Source organism: Lagenorhynchus albirostris, chromosome 4 (genome assembly GCF_949774975.1).
Source record: "Lagenorhynchus albirostris chromosome 4, mLagAlb1.1, whole genome shotgun sequence".
NCBI classification, from domain to species: Eukaryota; Metazoa; Chordata; class Mammalia; order Artiodactyla; family Delphinidae; genus Lagenorhynchus; species Lagenorhynchus albirostris.
In genome coordinates, this window is record NC_083098.1 from 4,951,883 (window position 1) to 4,971,540 (window position 19,658).

The 19,658-nt window shown below is 37.7% G+C and overlaps 1 protein-coding gene across 3 annotated transcripts in view; it reads right to left on the reverse strand.

Annotated features, from left to right (window-relative positions):
- Nucleotides 1-19,658, reverse strand: part of FSTL5 (follistatin like 5) — a 630,648-nt gene that overhangs the window by 150,215 nt on the left and 460,775 nt on the right. For all 3 annotated transcript variants that reach the window (XM_060147086.1, XM_060147085.1, XM_060147084.1), the window contains exon 7: nucleotides 18,306-18,426. In XM_060147086.1, the coding sequence (XP_060003069.1) occupies nucleotides 18,306-18,426 (121 nt within the window). The remainder of the gene's footprint in view (nucleotides 1-18,305; nucleotides 18,427-19,658) is intronic.

The window sequence follows — 19,658 nt, forward strand, 5'->3', positions numbered from 1 at the left end:
CATGTAAAACATGCAACATGATTTCAGCCTTAGAAAAGGATCTGACTTAGATCAGCCAGAGAAAACGAGAGACCCCTGTCATGCTAGTAACTCCTGTCTTGATGGTTTTAAGATTAATACGCTACAGAGGAAACTGCATTTAAAAAGGAATAAGGAATGAGCAGTAAAAATCATGTAAATAAATTGTATATCTGCAGGAAATTAAATAAATTGTAGCATCTTCTGACAATGTCATAGGATACCACTGTTAAAAAGACTTTAATAGAGCTGCATTTATCATCGTGGATAAAGTTTCTGAAGGAAATGTTGATTTAAAACATGGCTCATAAAAAGAAACGAAATTGAGTTATTTGTAGTGAGCTGGATGGACCTAGAGACTGTCATACAGAGTGAAGTAAGTCACAAAGAGAAAAACAAATACCATATGCTAACACATACGGTAACATGGAATTAAAAAAAAGAAAAATGAAAAAAAAAAAAGAAAAATGGTTCTGAAGAATCTAGGGGCAGACAGGAATAAAGACACAGATCTACTAGAGAAGAATGGACTTGAGGACATGAGGAAGTGGAAGGGTAAGCTGGGATGAAGTGAGAGAGTGGCATGGACATATATACACTACCAAACGTAAAATAGATAGCTAGTGGGAAGCAGCTGCATAGCACAGGGAGATCAGCTCGGTGCTTTGTGACCACATAGAGGGGTGGGATAGGGAGGGTGGGGGGAGATGCAAGAGGGAGGCGATATGGAGATATATGTATACGTATAGCTGATGCACTTTGTTATACAGCAGAAACTAACACACCATTGTAAAGCAATTATACTCCAATAAAGATGTTAAAAAAACATATAAATAAATAAAAGCATGGCTCAAGTATGTATTGTACAATATGGGAATACAGCCAATATTTTATTTTAAATGTAAATGGAAAGTAACCTTTAAAAACTGTATAAAATACTTTTAAAAATTAAGAAAAAGGATAGAGGAAGATTATCGTTTCCTTCACGTACCTCTGAATTGCTTGACATGATAAAATAAATATGCATTACTTAAAAAAAAAGCATGGGGTAATATACTACTTATATGAAGCTTACAAGAAATAAAGTTTATAATTATGAAAAAGTAAATTGTAATAATCACTTATAAGTATAAACAAAGCATAAAAAGGTATTAATTTGGAGAACTCATGAAAACCTATATGCAGAATGTGAATGTATAATTCTTTATTTCCCAGAGCACCAGGAAACAACATACTGTTGACTGAATTGGTGCTACAAATGAATGAAAGAGTGAAATGAATGAAATGAGATTTTATTTCATTGTTAATTTCTAAAATGTTCTTTCCATTTGGCCAAGTTTAAAAATGACACAGGTGTCAGATAATGAAATCAAATTTACTGATACATTGTACAGTGCAATAAAATGTGCTAAATGACTTAAAGATTAGTTAAAAGAGTCACGTCATGACTTGTCATAACTGCCTGAATTATGCTAAGGTGTTGTTTTGCAATTTTAAAATGTTATACTATTTTGAAGTGAGCTACAACTTAAGCATAATATAGAAGAAAACAATCATAAATAATACACATTAAGTGCAAAACTCAAGAAAACACCATCACCAATAAGAGTAGAACAACACAGGGAAAGAGATTAAATTCCTTAATTTAAATAAAGTAAAATGTATTTTTAGAACATATGGATTAACAAGTACACATGCAAATTGCAAAAGGTACTTAAAACCTAATTAAGCTATCTTGAGAGTGCCCTCATGCTAAATCTTTAAGATCAAATAAGCCTCATTATCACATTAACCTTCTTTCCACTCTCTTGTTATACAAGTGTCATTACATTAATTAGTCATTATACAGTTCTTTAAGTGCTGGCTACCTCATGAGTGTTTTGTAACATTACCCAGTCCTTGTATACACAGAAGTAGTCTAAGAAATATCACTCCTATCGACCCATGTAAACTAGTCCAGTAAACCATGTCAGACTAATTTAAATATGCCAGTAGATATAAGCAGATTGAAATTTTATGAAGAAAAATAATTTTGCAATATCAAAAACAAGACTTAGTACATTCATTTACACCTAAAAGTACATACGCCTGTTGACTTACACCATAAAAGAATTCTGGCTGAAAGAATTTAGATCTGAGTCAATCCTAAGTGAATACAAAACAACAGTATCTGAGAATGAGTCATCTACCTGAGGAATTTGCCCTGATCAGCAAAAGACTGCACACATCTCTGCTTCATGCAGCAAGGGCGGCACCTCTCTCTAGCTCTTACTAAGTCACCAAGAGGGAGGAGGACAAAGGATCTGCTTGGTGTGCTCTGAGAATGACTGGGCAGTTAGCCTATCCCTTTTCATATTGTGGGTCTGCTCTGCTCTATTGACAACAGATCATCAGGGGTCTCAGCCCTGTTTCCGTGCTGAGGTCTGGAGTGGTGTTATTTACTGATCTCCTAAATGCTCCACATCTGATGCTTTAGGAAACCTTGAGAAATTCACAGAGTACCTGTGATTGACACAGTCATATGAGAAGGGATCACAGATTTTTGAAATGGCTCTAGTGTGTAACTTAGCTCTGATGGTATATGCCTTGGAGCTGATTGTTTAAAAACTATACACTAGTAAAAAAGGTGGTTTCTATATGCTGTAGCCTCAGGGGGTAGCTTTAGGTCTTAGCTTTAAATATATGGGCTAGCTGGATTTGATCCCATTGGATGACTGTCTTCCATAAGTGAATAGCTGTGTTTATGCAGGAGGGCTGTGTCTCACAAACACAGACATTGGGAGGCAGGTTGCCCTGTGTATGGACTGTCATGGTTCAACTTTGAACTGCACAGGTGCACTTTGGTCTGAAATTTCAATCACAGTGGAAGCAGGAGTAGGTCCTTTTTTAGGGATCAGCAAGTGACTTTTGCTATGTTTCTCAACCAGCTCTGTAGGCAGCATTTTTGTGGGTTTTTTCCTAATGCATAGGCAGCTAATTTCCATTAGTGTTAAAAAGCATTAAGTGTAGGTTATTGCTTTAAATTATTAGTAGCAGCCCTAGGTAGGCAGTACTAAACTGCCCAAATTCCATTAACTACCTTTATTTACAAAGGAGAGCTCTTGTAGGGCTAAATTCTGTGAGGAAGGGCTTGTTCAAAGGCTCCCAAGGACCAGCCCACTACTATGTAGTAACAAGTACTCTGGTTTCCTTATTTGTATAAACTCTGGTCATGACTTTAGATTGCAGAGATCTACAATGTGTCTTCACCCTAAGAAAAAGTATATATTCACAAACAAATACAAAGTAAAAAGTACCTATTTTAGAAAAATAAATATCAAGGGCTGGATAGGGAAACAACTCAATGAAAGCATTAAAAACTAAAGCATAACACAGCAGCTAAAGCTTCATATCTCCACTGTGTCTAAGAAGGAGGTTTGCCCAGGGTGTCAAGGAGGACCTGATGTGGTTTAAAATACATACTTTAATGTTTCATCAGGGCACTAGTAGTAGAAACTGAAAACAAAATGAAGAAAGTGATTAAGTTGGAGAGAAAGATTTACTTAGGAGAACATCTTAGAGGACAGAGAAGCCACCAGATATGAAAAGGAAAATGAAATCTTAAAGTCCATACACACACACACATACATACATACATATACACAGAAACACACACACACATACACACAGACACACATACACATACATATACACACACACACACACACACACACTGTGGAGAGGCAGCTCTGAGGACTAACTTCTCTTAAAGTAAATTATCATTAGAAAATGAAGAAATGATTTAGTTGTCTATTTAATAAAACCACTAGTGGTCTCCAGCAATCTGTCAGAAGAGGAGAGTGGAAAAATCTCAGAGAGCAAAAGCTAAAGTAACTCTTCAAAGGAATCCAGAACCAGGAACTAATGAGAAAGTTATTCATCTATTAATGTGCATTCATTCAGCAAATATTTAGTGAGTCCTAACTAGGTTCAAGGCCCAGTGTCAGGTGTGTAAAAGGAGAGGGAGAGGGAGTGGGAGTGGGAGGGAGAGAGAGAGGGAGAAGGACAGGGAGAGGGAGGGAGAGGGAGGGAGAGGGAGGAGAGGGAGAGAGGGAGAGGGGGAGAGGGGGAGAGGGGGAGAGGGGGAGAGGGGGAGAGGGGGAGAGGGGGAGAGGGGGAGAGGGGGAGAGAGGGAGAGGGGGAGAGGGGGAGAGGGGGAGAGGGGGAGAGAGGGAGAGAGGGAGAGAGGGAGAGAGGGAGAGAGGGAGAGAGGGAGAGAGGGAGAGAGGGAGAGAGGAAATCTCCAGTGAGGGAAGAACAAAAATGAACTATAAACATATTAGATAAATATTTACCTTATTTACTTAAATTTAACATGCTATTATTTATATACCATTAACAAAGAAGAAAGTGTTGCCCGTTAATAGGCACATTGTTTTTATAACCATATATTGTAGAATGTATCCCTATTTCAAATATGTTGAGATATGAGGAAAAAAATCAGTATTAATAGTATGCTAGGATGTACACAACTTTTTAGAAATAGTGCTGTCAATAAATAAAATTGAGAGGGACCAAAAGTGTGGGAAGGCGAGGACTTGTCATAATCTTAAACTGTGTACTTTGAATAAGTCTTCCTTGAGAAAGGGACATTTAACCAAAGAGTTGAAAGTGGTTGACACTAAGCCTCGTGGGGATTTGGCAAAGTATCTTCAGGCAGGGGGAGTAGCCAACTGCGAACCGGTTTTATTTCAGGACAGAAAGGCAATGAGCATTAAGAGCGGCTGCGTGGAGTTTGCAAGAGGGAGAGGAACGTGATAGGAAGATACTGCAAAGTCAGAACACTTATGGTTTTGATGTGCATTCAAGAGACTGGTTTTTAATCTGAGTGACACTGGGAGCCAATTTAGCATTTTAAGCAGAGACAGGATGTGACTTAACTCGTAAATGTGAAGTTAGGGATACACAAAAATAGGAATAATACTGTTAGGTAGGATTACTGAAAAATAAGAATAATAGTTCATAAATCTCTATCAAGTGTTTACACAAATCGTGGAAAAATATGTTAGAAAGACAGAGGAATAGTAAAAAATTCTCCTGGCACCCCCGGATGCATTTCAAAGTGACAGCTACTGCAGGTGCTCATGGAGCTGTGCTCTGTACCTAAGGGCACATGACCAGACAATCTTTGGAATTAGGACTCTGAGGGAACACAGCCAAGATGAAACGTACTAAAAGGACTCTAGGGAAGATAATGATGGATCCCGTCTGGGCATAAGTCAGATACCATTCTAATGGAAGAATAGCCCCTGGGTGGGATTATTCAAATCAGTAAGGAGAAGGTGGAAAATATCTGTTTGAACTGTGAATGCTTTTAGCAGACCCAGATGCAATATTTTCACATCTCTCACGGCGACAGATCCCCCAGGACTATATATAAAGAAATGTATGAGAACAAAAGTGTGTGGGCCATAAAGCAGAGAGCAACAAACACGAAGGAAGACCCTTGTTTCTAGCACACGGCCCTAGCAAAGGAGAAAGCAAAGAGCCAGATGAAGGGGCTGATCCCTCCTGAAAGAAATCATGGAACAATTACGAACACGAGAGCACGAGAAACAGGGAGAGACGTAGCAGAAATAAATACAGCACAAGGTCTCAAGACTTTCAGACTGAGGACATGAAACACTGTGGAGCTCACGGGAGGTTTAGGTCGGCAGTAGCCCCCCAAAGGCACAGTCTCCAAAAACATTCATCTCATTTTTCGTTTCAGAATCAGCTAGAGGATATACGCCAGCTAAAACAGTGTGGGGCTTTGGTGTAATCCCTATGCTGGTTTCACAAATGCAAGTAATTCCATCAGGGCACTGGGTCCAAAAACGCCTGTTCCCAAGGGCTATGTGATTGTCTTGACATTGTTTTTGTGAGGAAGGGGACACTGTACGGTTTGCGCTTTCTCCCGGAAAGCTTATGACTATTGGGCTCTTGTGGCAAAATCAGGCTAGATATACACTAAATGTACTCCCTCTTCTTTCTGAGCCCAGTCCCAGTTTATCTCTCTCAGACTCCTCTACAATAGAATGTACTAATTGAGAGTCCTGATAAGCAGCAAAAGTACTGTCTGCCACCACAAGGCTGCCCTATGATCCTTCACATGTCTCTCTCACTGTCTGTTAAACGCAGACGATCCAGTGGAGGGCTCCAAGGCCTTGGGGAAGTGATTCTAAAACTATCTGTGGTGCTGAAGATATTTTCCCTCTTCCATTTCTATAGTTACCAGAAAATAAGACCCCTTTCATAGATGATGTAGCAGTATGAATTTACTGGAAAAATTTTAAAGATTACTCATAATTTCTATACTTTATCTCATCACCAGGTAACAAATAGTTCGCAGACTGAAGCAAGGACATTCCCATTCCGTAGCACTGTCTCATATGATATTATGGACTGCAGCGAGACTGATCCTGGATCACTGGATGGCTGCATGAAACAGAGCCCCCCATAAACCCACAGCTGGACTGCAGGAGAAATGAGAATCAACATGATAAATGAAGGTAGGATGTCGGTTAAACTACTGGAATAAACAGAGCAACAGTACTGTCAGTGGCTTAAATAAGATATAAATCCTGATATGTGGTCATAAAGGGGTATGGTGGCTTCATAGTGTGGACATGGATTAAGCTGTTTTAACACAGGACCAAATACTTTGGCTTAAACAAGACATAAGGCCTTGTAGGTGGCCAGACGATGGTTGGGTAACTTGCTCTCATTGCATACATGACGTATTCATTTCCTTTTGCTGCTGTAACATGTTACCATAAATTTTGTGGCGTTAAGCAACACAAATTTGTTTTCTTACATTTCTAAATGTCAGAAAACCAAAATAAGTTTTACTAAGGTGCCAGTAGGGTTGGTTCATTTTGGAAGCTCTAGGGGAAACTCCACATCCTTGCAATTTCTGGTTTCTTGGGCCACTTACATTCCTTGGTCTGTTACTCACTCATCAGATCTCTCCAACTTCTTGCCTCTGCCATCACATCTCCTAATTTCTTCTTTGGCTTCCTTGCCTCTCTTGTATGAGGACCTTTATAATTATACTTAGAACCTACCAGAATAATATCCTTATCTTGAGAACCTTAACTTAATCATGTATGCAAGTCCCCTTTGCCATTTAAAGTAGCATTCACGTGTTCCAAGGATTAGGATGTGAATGGCTTTTGTTAAGACATCTTCAGCCTACCACACCCAGGCACCTTCTATTTTAGTTCTTCTGCAAACATCAAAGCATGACTTTCTCCAAATTAAAAATAGCTCCCCAAGCTACCACCACCAGACCCATATTCCAAAAAAGCAGAAACAGTTAAAAGAGGAAGGGCAGGCACATAGCTTTCCTATTTTGGTCATAATTCAGACAGTAAATGCATCAGTTACCCTCACATCCCATTGGCCCAAAACGTGTCACAGGACAACGTCTAGCTTCAAAGAGATCTGGGAACGGTAGGTTTTGGTGGGTGGCCTTAGGCCTGCTAAAACTGATCTTTTATTACTAAAGAAAACTAAAGAGAATTATTTGGAAGATAAAAATCAAGTTCTCTCCACATATAGTGACAAAACTAACCTATTTGTGTGTGGGTTTGATCAATTAAATGTAAGTTATTTAACCTTGGATAGCTGATACAGAAAGAGTCGTATCTTTCCACAGCAAAACCAACTTTTTTTTTTTTTTTTTTCCTGTCATTCCCCTTCCTTCATATACTACTGAGTGCCTGCTGTGGTTTTGGACAGAATTAAAGTACTGAACTCTGAGAACAAAGAAGTATTACTTGTAATTTCTAAGTTTACTTGATATTTTCTTGATGTTGTCTACATTAACCATATCCACTAACTTTCAGAACTTTTACAAATGAGGGTCATAAGAAAACATGCCTTTAACTAATGTAACCAATCAGGTTTTTAAGAATGGTTCCTATGAGGTATAAGATCATGATGGAAATTAATGAGATAAACCGTCTGCCACAGATAAATAGAATACACAGGAAACAACAGTTATCTAATATTGGAAACCAGCAGCAGAGGACTATGGTTCCTGAAATAAGGCAAAAAGAAAAAAAGTGGGATGAGCTGTAGAACTGCCTCAGCTAGCAGCCAAAAGGCATTTGGTTGATATTGATGCAGAGAAGGGGAATCGAAAGTTCTCAATGAACTAAAGATAAAGATATTGGAATTCAGGAAAGCTTGGCAGCTGGAATTTGCAGGACAGAGTACCAAAAGGGAGAGAAATACGTTGAGAAAGAGCTCCAGGAATCTTAATAGGGGTCTTCGGGGTCTTTGGTTCAATGCATAGCATAAAACTTCACAAAGTCAGGCAAAATTCAATTACTATAGCAAGAAATAAAACCAGGGAGCTATAATTCTAAAAGTTCCAAGAGCTTACATAGTGGTAGGTGACATATGAGTTGGGTTAATCAGACTTCAGACTGGAGAGACTTAACTGAAAAACCAGATTGGAGAGCTCATAGAGACTCCAGAAATAATGAATCTTAGAAGGTTAATGAAAAACTTTTAGTATAAAGGTTACTCTAGAAATAATCAAATAGAGTTTAAAATACTCTAAAGTATGAAACTGATATACAGGTAAATTAATGTCAAAACAAAAATCAATACTTCTCAAAAGTATCCCGCAAATCTCTCAACAATTTTCACCATCCAATTTAAAAATACTTTAACAGACATGAAGAGAGAAAATTAGACTCATATGCAAATAAAAATTAGTCAATAGAGACAATTTCAGAGATGATGAAATTAGCAAAAAAAATTTTTTTTAAATATCTGGCATGAAAAGATTGAAAGATTTAAAGGAAAACATGAAAAAATGGGGGATAAATGCAGATCATAAAAAATAAATGGTAGTCCTAGAGTTGAAAATACAATATCTGAAATAAATTTCAAAAATACTCTGGTTGGGATTAATAGGAGACTAGACACGTACAAAAATGATTTGTGAACTTGAAGTCAAAGCAACAGAAACCATCTGTACTGAAGTACAGTAAGAACAAAGATTGAAGAGAAAAAATGAACAGAGTTTAGTGGTCTATGTGAAAATAGTAAGCAATAACACATATTGGTAATGGGATTCCTAATGGAGGGTGAGAGCTGTTTGAAAGGAATTGACAATTTATTTTTCCAAATTTGTTGAAAAATGTAAACCAAAAATTCAAGTTGAGCAATCCCTGCAGGATAAATCTAAGTAGAGAAAAAAAAAACCAAGGCATATCATAATCAAATTGCTGAAACCCACTGAAAAGGAGAAAATTGCAAAAACAGAAGGGAAATAGAAAAAAAAAAAACTAGAAATAAGACAGTTTTCATTAGAAATCATGAAAGCCTAAAGGTAATAGAATAACATGTGAAAAGTGTTGAAAGAAAACAAAAAGGAAAACTATCTGCTCCAAATTCAATATCCAGCAGAAATAATTCTTTAATGAAGAAAAAATTAAAATATCTTTAAATAACAAGAGCTGAGAAAATGTATCAGGAGCATATCTGAATTTCACATTGTTACATAATGTTTATTAGGCTAAAGGAAAATTCAGAAATTTGGATTTCCATGAAAGAATGAGGAGAATTAGAAAGGACAAATGTAAAAGTCTTGTGTTTTTTTTTTTAATTCTTTGAAAGATATTTAACTATTTAGAGAAAAAATAACACAATGTATTATGAGGTTTATAACACATATAGAAGTAAAATATTTGACAATATTACCACAATGAATGGAAAAAAGAGAGATCAATGTATACTGTATTAAAGTTCTTATTTTATACTTGAAGTGTTAAAATATCTGAAGATACATGGCAATACGTTAAAGTTGTATATTGTAAACAAAGCTTTCACTTACACCTTCAAATATCAACAAAAAGCCATAGCTAATAAGTTAATAGTGGAGAAAAAACAGAATTCTAAAAGTTACGTAATCCAACAGAAGGCAGAATACAAGGAAATAATGAATAGAGAACAGATGCAACCATTTGAAAACACACAGCATGAGGGTACACTTAAATCCAGTGAGAATCAGCCCAGGAGAGAGATGTTGAAGTTCTCCCAAAACTATGAACTTCAAGAAACTGCTTCACTGAGAGGAAGCAAAATAAGAAATTAAGGAGGGACATGACTGTTTAGATTTTACTTGTCCTTAAAACTTTCAGACTTTCTTTAGACTTTATGTCACAAGGGCAGAAGAATTTACTTTTGGATATTAATTACTTTGGACTAATTTCATTGTAACTTTAATCTTTGAAGTATTATTTCTCTCTGGGAATTTAATAATTAGATTATCTGTTAAAATGTGAGCATGTCTATGCTCTCACTATTGCGTAACTGGAGTATCTTGATATCACGATTTAATCTAATTGCAGAAGCTCTGAAGAGCTCTGTTAAACAGTGTAACTGCACATAATTTAGCATGGGAAATAATAGAAAGAATCTTTAGGCCTTGGAGTTAATGAGGTAATGTACTGTTCTATCATATTTAAAAACCTTCTGGAAGCAAACATAGAGTGCCCACCAGTAGCTCTCAGGGGGGGGAGATACAAAAGGGAAGCAACAGTCATTAAGTTAAGGACACCCCTTAACTATGAGTGTCCCCAAATTCAGCTCTGAGAAAGAAGTTAGGTTCAGATGGTTGATTTGGGAAATGATCCCAGGAAGCACAAGTTAAAGAGTAGAAAAAGTATGACAGAGGAAAGAAAAATAGCACAAAAAAGTGTTAATTCCAGTGAGGACACTCTGAGGAATCAGGTACAATGCACCTGAGAATCTTCCCACTGAGGAGCGGGTGCTGGGCTTCTTACCCATTGACTCGTGTTCCTCATTGGTTAAGGACTGTCCCTGGGGGCATTCAATCCCTGGCACAACTGGGCTACCTGAAGTGAGGCTGATAAAGCTTCTGGTGTCAAATAAAGTCCTCAGGAGAGTGGAAGAGAGACAAACTCCTGCATGACCAGCCGTCAGGGGATGTCCGCCACAGCTGAGGAGGCCCGAGTGGGGCCTGGAGCAAATCATCGAGACTGAGGGCAAAACTGATTTGATACATGTCGGATCTCAACCCCTGAAGAAACAGCCGCTCCCTGAGATCTCGATATGCTTATTTTAAAGTCAAAATTAAGAGAATAGAGCTGGAGAATCTGAGGAAGGACATATGCTCCTGCTTCACATGTTTCTGGGGAATCAAACTGCTGGACCAGTAGTTCTCCAACTTTATCATCAGTCATCAGGTGGGTTTATAAAACACAGATCATCCTACCTCATGACCGGACCCTCTGATTCAGTAGGTATGGGTGAACCCTGAGAATTTGCAGTTTAAAAAAAGAGACAAATGAACTTATTTATAAAACAGAAATAGACCTACAGACATAGAAAACAAACTTATGGTTGCCAAAGGGGAAAGGGGATGGGAGGGATATATTAGGAGTTTAGGATTAACAGATACACACTACTGTATATAAAACAGATAAACAACAAGCACCTACTGTAGAGCACAGGGAACTATACTCGATACCTTATAATAACCTATAATGGGAAAAGAATCAAAAAAGAATATATATATGTATATATGTATAACTAAATCACTTTGCTGTACACCTGAAACTAACACAACATTGTAAATCAACTATATTTCAATAAAATGGTTTTAAAAAATAAAATAAAAATAAAATAAGTTGCTCATGCTACTTGCTCAAAAACCATAGTTAGAGAATCACTGAGCCAGAGTGACCCTCAAAACTTCTCTCTCTCTCATCCTTTAGTAACTCACAGTGGGAAGAAGAGAGAGGAGGCACCCGGCCTTTTGCTTCCTGCTTTCCGGACCTTACTGCCTGCAGGAAGGTTATATTCCCATTTGTGTTTTGTCCTTGCTGAAAGCTTAGCGGGGAAGGCTGCCTGAAACTGGAAGTTCAATTCTATGATGCATGAAGAAGCAGACCACTGTTGGTCCAGACTTAAGCCACTTTTTCTAAAAAGCTTTATCCGTAAGAAGATGATGCTTTGATGTCTATATGGCTAGCTCCAAATGATGTTTCCAAATTCTGAAGGAGAAAAATAGAGGTGTTCTACATAGACATCCTATAGAACCAGAAATTTTGTGCAGAAGTTTCTGACATGAGTAGAAAAACAAATCCACTTGATATTACGTGTGAGGTCTTAAACAATAAAGGAGGGAGAAATAACAGCATGCATATGGTTTTTTTTTTTTAATATGGACAAGCTTTCTGCCCAGAGGGTAGTGTAAACACTGAATGACTTTTAAAATTTCATACATTCTGTATCCTAAGCTGAAGATCTAAAGCCGATTTGCTTTATGTAAAAAGAAAAGCATGAAATGAATTCCACTGGTAGAGTCAAGCTCCTTTGATTTATACATAATGTTTCTTCTGACAAGGACACAGAAGCACTCTCATATTTCAATAACCTAATTTTGCATTGTTTGAAAAGAAAAAGGGCTATTGATAGACTTTTATTTGGCTCGCACCCAGGGATATTTAAATAGACTTTGCACTTCAAAAACACTCTTTAACAAATTCCAATGACTTGTGGTATTTGCAGAGCTTTTTATGGTAATCAATAATATATTTTATTTTTATAGCTAACTGTCAAATTGTTAAGATAAATATGTTAAATTCCCTATGGAAACCTGATTTTCTAAAGGTCTTTTTAACCTTTTCTGAAAAGTGGATAGAGATTGAAAAATGAGTTAAACTAGTTTTAGAGATTTATTGGGTCCATAAATGTGCTATTTGTCTACCTAATTTGCATTTTCTCGCGTGTTCATTGTATTTTTCAGGGTCACAGCTCCTTCTCAACTATTCTTTTGTTATTGGCCTATAACTGTTCTGAGTGACCTCAAGTTTACTACACTTATTTATACACAAAGCATACATTTAAAGTTATTATGCCAAATATAAACAATATAAAACCAAAGGAAACACCAAGAAAAGCGACAAATCACTTATTTAGCAAATGACTTGTAGGGCTGCTGTTTTATAGCTAATTCTACCCTTTCTAAACATTTTACTATGAAGTGATAAACACAACTAGTTACCTACCCAGTATTTATTCTCACCTTCCTCCCTTCCTCCTACATAGCTGAGCGTTTCATCCTTGTGAATGGCAAACCCCAAGGTCAAAGAAGCATCTTTAGCAGTCTCTGCATTTAGGGGGTCAATGGCAGTTACAGTCGGCACTTCCATTAAAGTTCTTTTAAAAGTGGGCTCTCAGGTGTCAGGAAGTATTTTTCCTCCCTCTTGATTACTTTTTCCCTGCTGAAACGTGAAAATGCCGGCTGGAATTTTCACCTCCATTTGGAAAACATTGAGAAAGGAAACAATGCTCTAACCACAAATAGTGGAGCATAGGATAGTGATGACATTGCGGGGCTGCCATCCTGAGCCACACCATCTGGGCTTCTTTTACACATAAGAACACCACACCGGTATCTTCTTTATGCCCCTGTTATTTGGGGTGTCTGTTACAGCAGCTGAAGATAATCTCTTACCGATCCATGCATAATACATTTTCTACCCAGGTTTTTGGCCTCTTCAAATAGGTTTAAATATTAAAAACGATCCTTGAAATATACTTATTGTCTTCCCTCGTTGATAAAAATGCAGTAGAACAAGGCTGGTTGCTTTTTATCGGTTGTGGTTGAATTTGATGAATTAGTGTTAGTCTATACTTCATTTCTCCCTCTCAGCTAAGGCAAGCACACTGGCAAGTCAGATTTAGAAGAACAGCTGGGCTGTCTAAACATCTGTCAGATCTTAATGGTCCATATACTCCTTTATATATGCTTGACCTAAATAAAAGTGTTTCTTATAAACAGATATTGCCAGATGCCTTCAGAAAATGTTTTGAGGGAAGGTTTTGCATTTACTTCTTTCTCTCTAGTACCTCATTCTAGTAGTATTTGACCAACTTGGATACCCCAGTCAGTTTTTCACTTCGTTCCTCATTTCTCATGGTCTCACATCTTTCCTTACCTACAACTTTCCTTACCTTACCATTTATTCTGTGTTCCATCATTATAATCATTCTCTTGTAAATGTACTTAAATTTATAATGTCTCTCTCCTACGTACTCATGTGACAAAACAAGATGTTCGTAAACCCAAATCTCCTCTTTCTATGATTACAAATTCGCAGCCAACCACAACAGAAAGAAAACATACTAATATATATCATCTCAAGAACACCCAAAGATGTGCCCAACATTCCAACTACATACTGCTATTTTTATAACCCTACCTCCCTACAACTTTTCTCCTAAAATCACTAAAGCTCTCACAAACTGCCCACTTTCAATAGTTGGTACAGTAAGTTCCCTACATACGAACCTTCAAGTTACGAACTTTCAAAGATGTGAATGTGCGTTCACATGTCCAATCACAGAAGTTAGTTCAGGTGTCTGGCGTACACTGTCACATAAGGGCATCCTCTACAAGTAGTTGTGCTTTTGTGTACTTTACTGTACAGGACTGTATAGAGTACAGTAGCACAGTATCTTTATTTCAAGATCAGGATGTCTGGAAGCAAGTGTAAAAGCAGCGGTGAAGTGGCTGGTACTGCTGAGAAGCACCGGGAATAGGAGGCCCAGGGAAAGGATGGAGAGACAAGAGGAAGAGAAGCAACCGAAGAACTGAAGAGATTCACGACGCAGGAAATGGCAAGGGGATTTTCTTTATTTGAGGAGGCACTGTTAGTTTCTGAGGCACAGGACCTGAACGTAGAACGGTACATGAAGGTCGCAGCAGCCATTCAGAATGCAACCCAGTGCCACCGTGTCATCTATGACGAGGAAAAAAAGCTACTACCCAGACATCACTGGATCGTTTTTTCAAGAGGGTAGATAGAACTGAATCCAGCAAGGAACCAGAACCTGTGCCGTCAGCGTCAGGCGTGAGTGAAATGGCAGCTTGCCCTCCGTATCCTGTTGCTGAGGATCCTTCAGCTCTACCATCTCCCACCTCCCCTCCCTCCTCCAGTCAGTAAGTCTTCTCGCCTGTTCACTCGATGCCAGCCCCTGGATGCCAGCTGTTGTACTGCACTACTGTACTTTTCAAGGTGCTGCACTGTAAGATTAAAACATGTTTTCTATTTTTTGTGTTGTTTTTTATGTATTATTTGTGTGAAAAGTATTATAAACCTATAAACCTATTACAGTACGGTACTATATAGCCAATTGTGTTCGTTGGGTACCCAGGCTAACTTTATTGGACTTACAAACAAACTGGACTTACAAATGTGCTCTTGGAATGGAACTCGTTTGTATGTAGGGGACTATTCCTCATGACACTGAAATAATCCAAGCAATGCAAAGAGGATTTCCTCATGCTCCCACCCTGAGCATCTGCTCCCAAACTGTCTGTCCTCCTCCCTGTTTCAACAGATTAACTATCAATCTTCCAAAGAACAGCCCTTCCATCTGTGTACTAGATTATATCAACTTTTTAAAGACTTGATGACTGCAATTTTCCCCTTTTTCTCTTATATGAGCTGCTTTTCATTTTTACTGGACTATTCACATCAACATAAAAGATAATCACATCTGCAAAATGAAATTCCCTCTCTTGACCCCAAGTGACTCTCCACTTACTGCACAGTTCTCTCTCTGTTCACTTTCAACAAACATAATATCCTTGCTTCTCTTTCCAAACCCCATCCCTTCACAGAAACATTTATACCAAGGATTTCAAAGCAGATTAAATGTAGTAGGAGGTAATAGGAAGAGATTGGTTTTACTCCCAGGTTTAGGGATCTTTGTTCCTGGGAAAAGGAAAGCACCAGTGCTTAGTCTAGGCAATCACTGTTAATATTGAATTCCTCTTAAGTAATTCATAATGCTAAGCCTGAAGGTGGAGGAGAGGCAGCACTGTTTCTGAGACCTCATTATTCCTTTATTCTCATATTCCATCTTCAGAAAAACCTGATATCAGAGTAAATAGTTAATGCACAGGAAGGATGAAATAGGGACACCACATTTCCCCAGCACCACTCAAGGCACATCTTACAACATAAATGCCTGCAGTTTGGCTCAAAGCCTTCTTCCTGGGCTTTCCAGCTGGATCATGGCAAATGAGTGAGTTGTGTAAGAAACCTACATTGGACGTGACTGCGGAGCAGACCCTCAGAAGAGCATCAATTTAGAATGGTTCCCATGCTCTACCATGCATCACAATTCCCTGAGAAGCTTATCAAAATGCAGATTTCAAATCAAATTTCCAGAGACTGCTGTTGAAGCTCAGGTCCTAAATCTTTGATATTTTTTCCTGTGGTTCTGATGCAGGTAGAACATGGACCCTGCACTGCTCTACAAACTAGCTAGAACTCTAGTGTGCTAGGTACTTAGACTGGACAAACTAGGGCTAGAAGTGAGGATGAGAGGTAAAAGACAGAACTTTTGGTTAGCCACATGCCATTGCGAGAAAAGGGAACGGAGAGCGACCAGGATCCCTGGCAAAAACACCACCTCAAAGCATCAGTTTTGTCAATGAGGCCATTAGCCAGTAAAAATCACCGCAAAGAGGGAGACAAGGGCCAGGATGCCTACAACCACCAGTTCGCCATGGATGCAGCACCCAGATAGGAAACATCCCACACACACTCCTGTCCTGTCCTCCCAAGACTGAGTCCTCTGGGACAGTTGCTATCTCTGAACATCCAACTCCAAACATCTGAGACCACTGGGAACAAGCCTCACCTCCTTCACACTTTGTCTGTTATATTCACTGGTTTCTGTGAAAGCCCATTTCCAAGCCCAGACCCATGTCTAGCTGACAAATGGATTTGCACCAGAAACCAAAACCTAAATCTGCTTCTGTAGAGTGTCAACTATACTCAAACTTTGCCAGAGCTGCTCTAAGTCTTTGCTCAAAACCCTCCAACCCCACTTTTAGCAGAAGTTAACATAAATCTTTAAGTTAAAGGGTCCAGAGATAAGAAAGGAAGCTGCCGACAAAAAAACAAATGGAACTAGCTGGGACCAAGATGGGAATAAATCTGACCTCCAACAGATCCTCAATCCCATTGTATGCTGATTTTCCTACATTAGCATATTCAGTGACATGCCTACCTGGTGGCCATGACTGGACACTAAGGACCAAAAGAAGATAAAAAGGGGGTGGCACCCCTCTCCCTCGAAAAAGCACTGCCCCTTCCCCAGTAAACTAATGCACATAACTCCCCATCATTAGTCTCATTCCTCCTCCATTTGCCTTCACTCTTTAAAATTAAATTCCTTTTGCCAGGTAGGCAAGAAGTTGATCTGGGAACTTAGTTCCTGCTTCTCCATTCTTTGGTCACTGAATAAAGCTTGTGCTTTGTCAATTTCAGCTGCAGCTTCATTATTGGCTGCTTGAACAAAACAGAAAAAGAACCTTCCCCTAAAGTATCCAAAAAGAAGAGTGGATATATGTATATGTGTAACTGATTCACTTTGCTGTACACCTGGAACTCACAACATTGTAAATCAACTATACTCCAATAAAAATTAAAAAAAAAAAGAACCCTGCCCTGCCGGGTAGGGGTAGCAGAGTCTATATGACTTAATTCAGTAACAAAACCATAAGCTCCCCAAACTTTTCAAACATTTTTTCCACTTTCCTCTTAATTCATTCCAGTCACACTAGCCACCTTGCTGTTCCTACAGAAAGCCAAGAAAGTTTCTGCCTCCTTTTTGTAAACCATAGAGTAAATTAATGTATATATGTGTATGGAAATTAATTAGTGTGTATTAATGAATCATACATACAATCCTATTATCAATTCAACTAAATGTGAATTAAGTCAGAAATAACACAAAGCACTGATTGTAAGATTGATATCAGCCTACTTGGCCAATGCTTTAAATTAATTTAAAGCCATTTAAATTAATTATTGGGATTATAAAACTTTGTACATAATAAGTTTTCTATATCACTAATAAGATCAACTAAACATCTGATCTAACTAAAATTTTTAAATGCTTAATTTTTTCAGTTTCTAAAATTTATACAGTTGCCTAATTGTTGATATTCTAAAGTTGAAAAAATAGTTTAAATTTCCTATGCTTTAATTTTCCAGTCAGAATGAGTTACTCTGTAATGTTTCATGATGAGAAAAGTGGTACAAATTTATTATATTTACTTACTTACTCTTTTTTAATTGGAAGGGTTTTACATTAACAGTAAGTCCTGAAACTCAAAATGAAGCCTTCCTAGTCAACTGTTAAAGTCTTTGAATACCTACTGAAGCAAAAAGCAATTAAAACACCCCCACATTTCTTACCATTCACTTGAAAGATGTGAGTCTGATAGATGTGTTCATAGCCCTCTGCATAGCAGGTGTAATTGCCCATGTGAGTCGTGGTGACCTTGGTAATATATAAGGATCCATCATCTCCAAAGTCCTATAGAAAAAAAGTAAAATTAAATAAAATTAGCTGTTTTTACTTAAAATGTATTTCAACAATTCACTTTTTAAAAAAATGTACTCTGGAGCAAAGTAAATTAAAATATTATCTTTAAATTATCAAAATGATCACTGTTAGTTCTATAAAGTTGCAAGATTTTATAGGCTGTAATTACTATCTTATCAAGACAAGTTTTGTTTAAAAAGTATAATCTCAGTATTTATTTGAAATATCTGAGCTTATATAAAATAACTGAATTTTCACATATTTATTCTAATTCAGTTTACATTTTAATGAATAAAGGTATAAAATATTTTTCTTATTTATAGCTAAAACAAATAGCTCTTAACTACATTCTTCACATTTTTAATTGTCTATTAAGTTTTACATCCTTTAATTATATCTTTACCTAGGAAAAAAATATTAAAACAGTGTGGTTTCAGACATAAAATGTATAGCCATATCAGTAGAACAGGATTTTTTTTAGCCTCCCAGAAATAATCAGTACATTAGCTAAAATAACCATGGCATTTCAAATTTATGGGGGAAAATATGCATAACCATTTAAGAAAAAAGATTAAAAAATCTTGTGCTGTTTATCAAAATCAAATCCAAGAAGCACCTCTGGAAAAGTAAAGACCAGAAAATCTTCTCTTTCATAAAGGGAATGAATACACTGGCAAAAATTGTCATAATCAACTTATTCAGAACTCTGGAAATAGACAAAGGCTCACACCAGCGCACACAGCATTACTGGAAAAACTGGCTGAATTTCAGCAAGGACAGCGAGGCTGGTGGCTTCCCTCTCTTCAGAGCTGCATGGAAGCCTTGGACCACCAGCTTCGTAACTCTGCTAGCAGAAGAATGGGTTTGAAGCTCCTCCAAGACCCCATCCTCAGAGAATCATCACAATCTGACCTACATGGCAGCTCCCTGAAAATTTCCATTTTCATGAATTCTTTTTATTTGAGCAAGACTTAGAGTTGAGTCCATACGTTTCTGACTCCATACGTTTCTGACTCCATATGTTTCTGACTTTACCTATATTCACACCATGCGCATTTCTGTTAAAAATAGCTTCCCTCTAACTGATACTCACTACAGATTAATTACAATCAAAAAAATGACTATGGAGCTATTGAATATGGACCTCAAAATAATGAAAATGTTCTCCCAGTCAAGAAAGAGAGAGACAGAGAGAAGAAGAGAGAGAAAAAGAAACGGGGGAG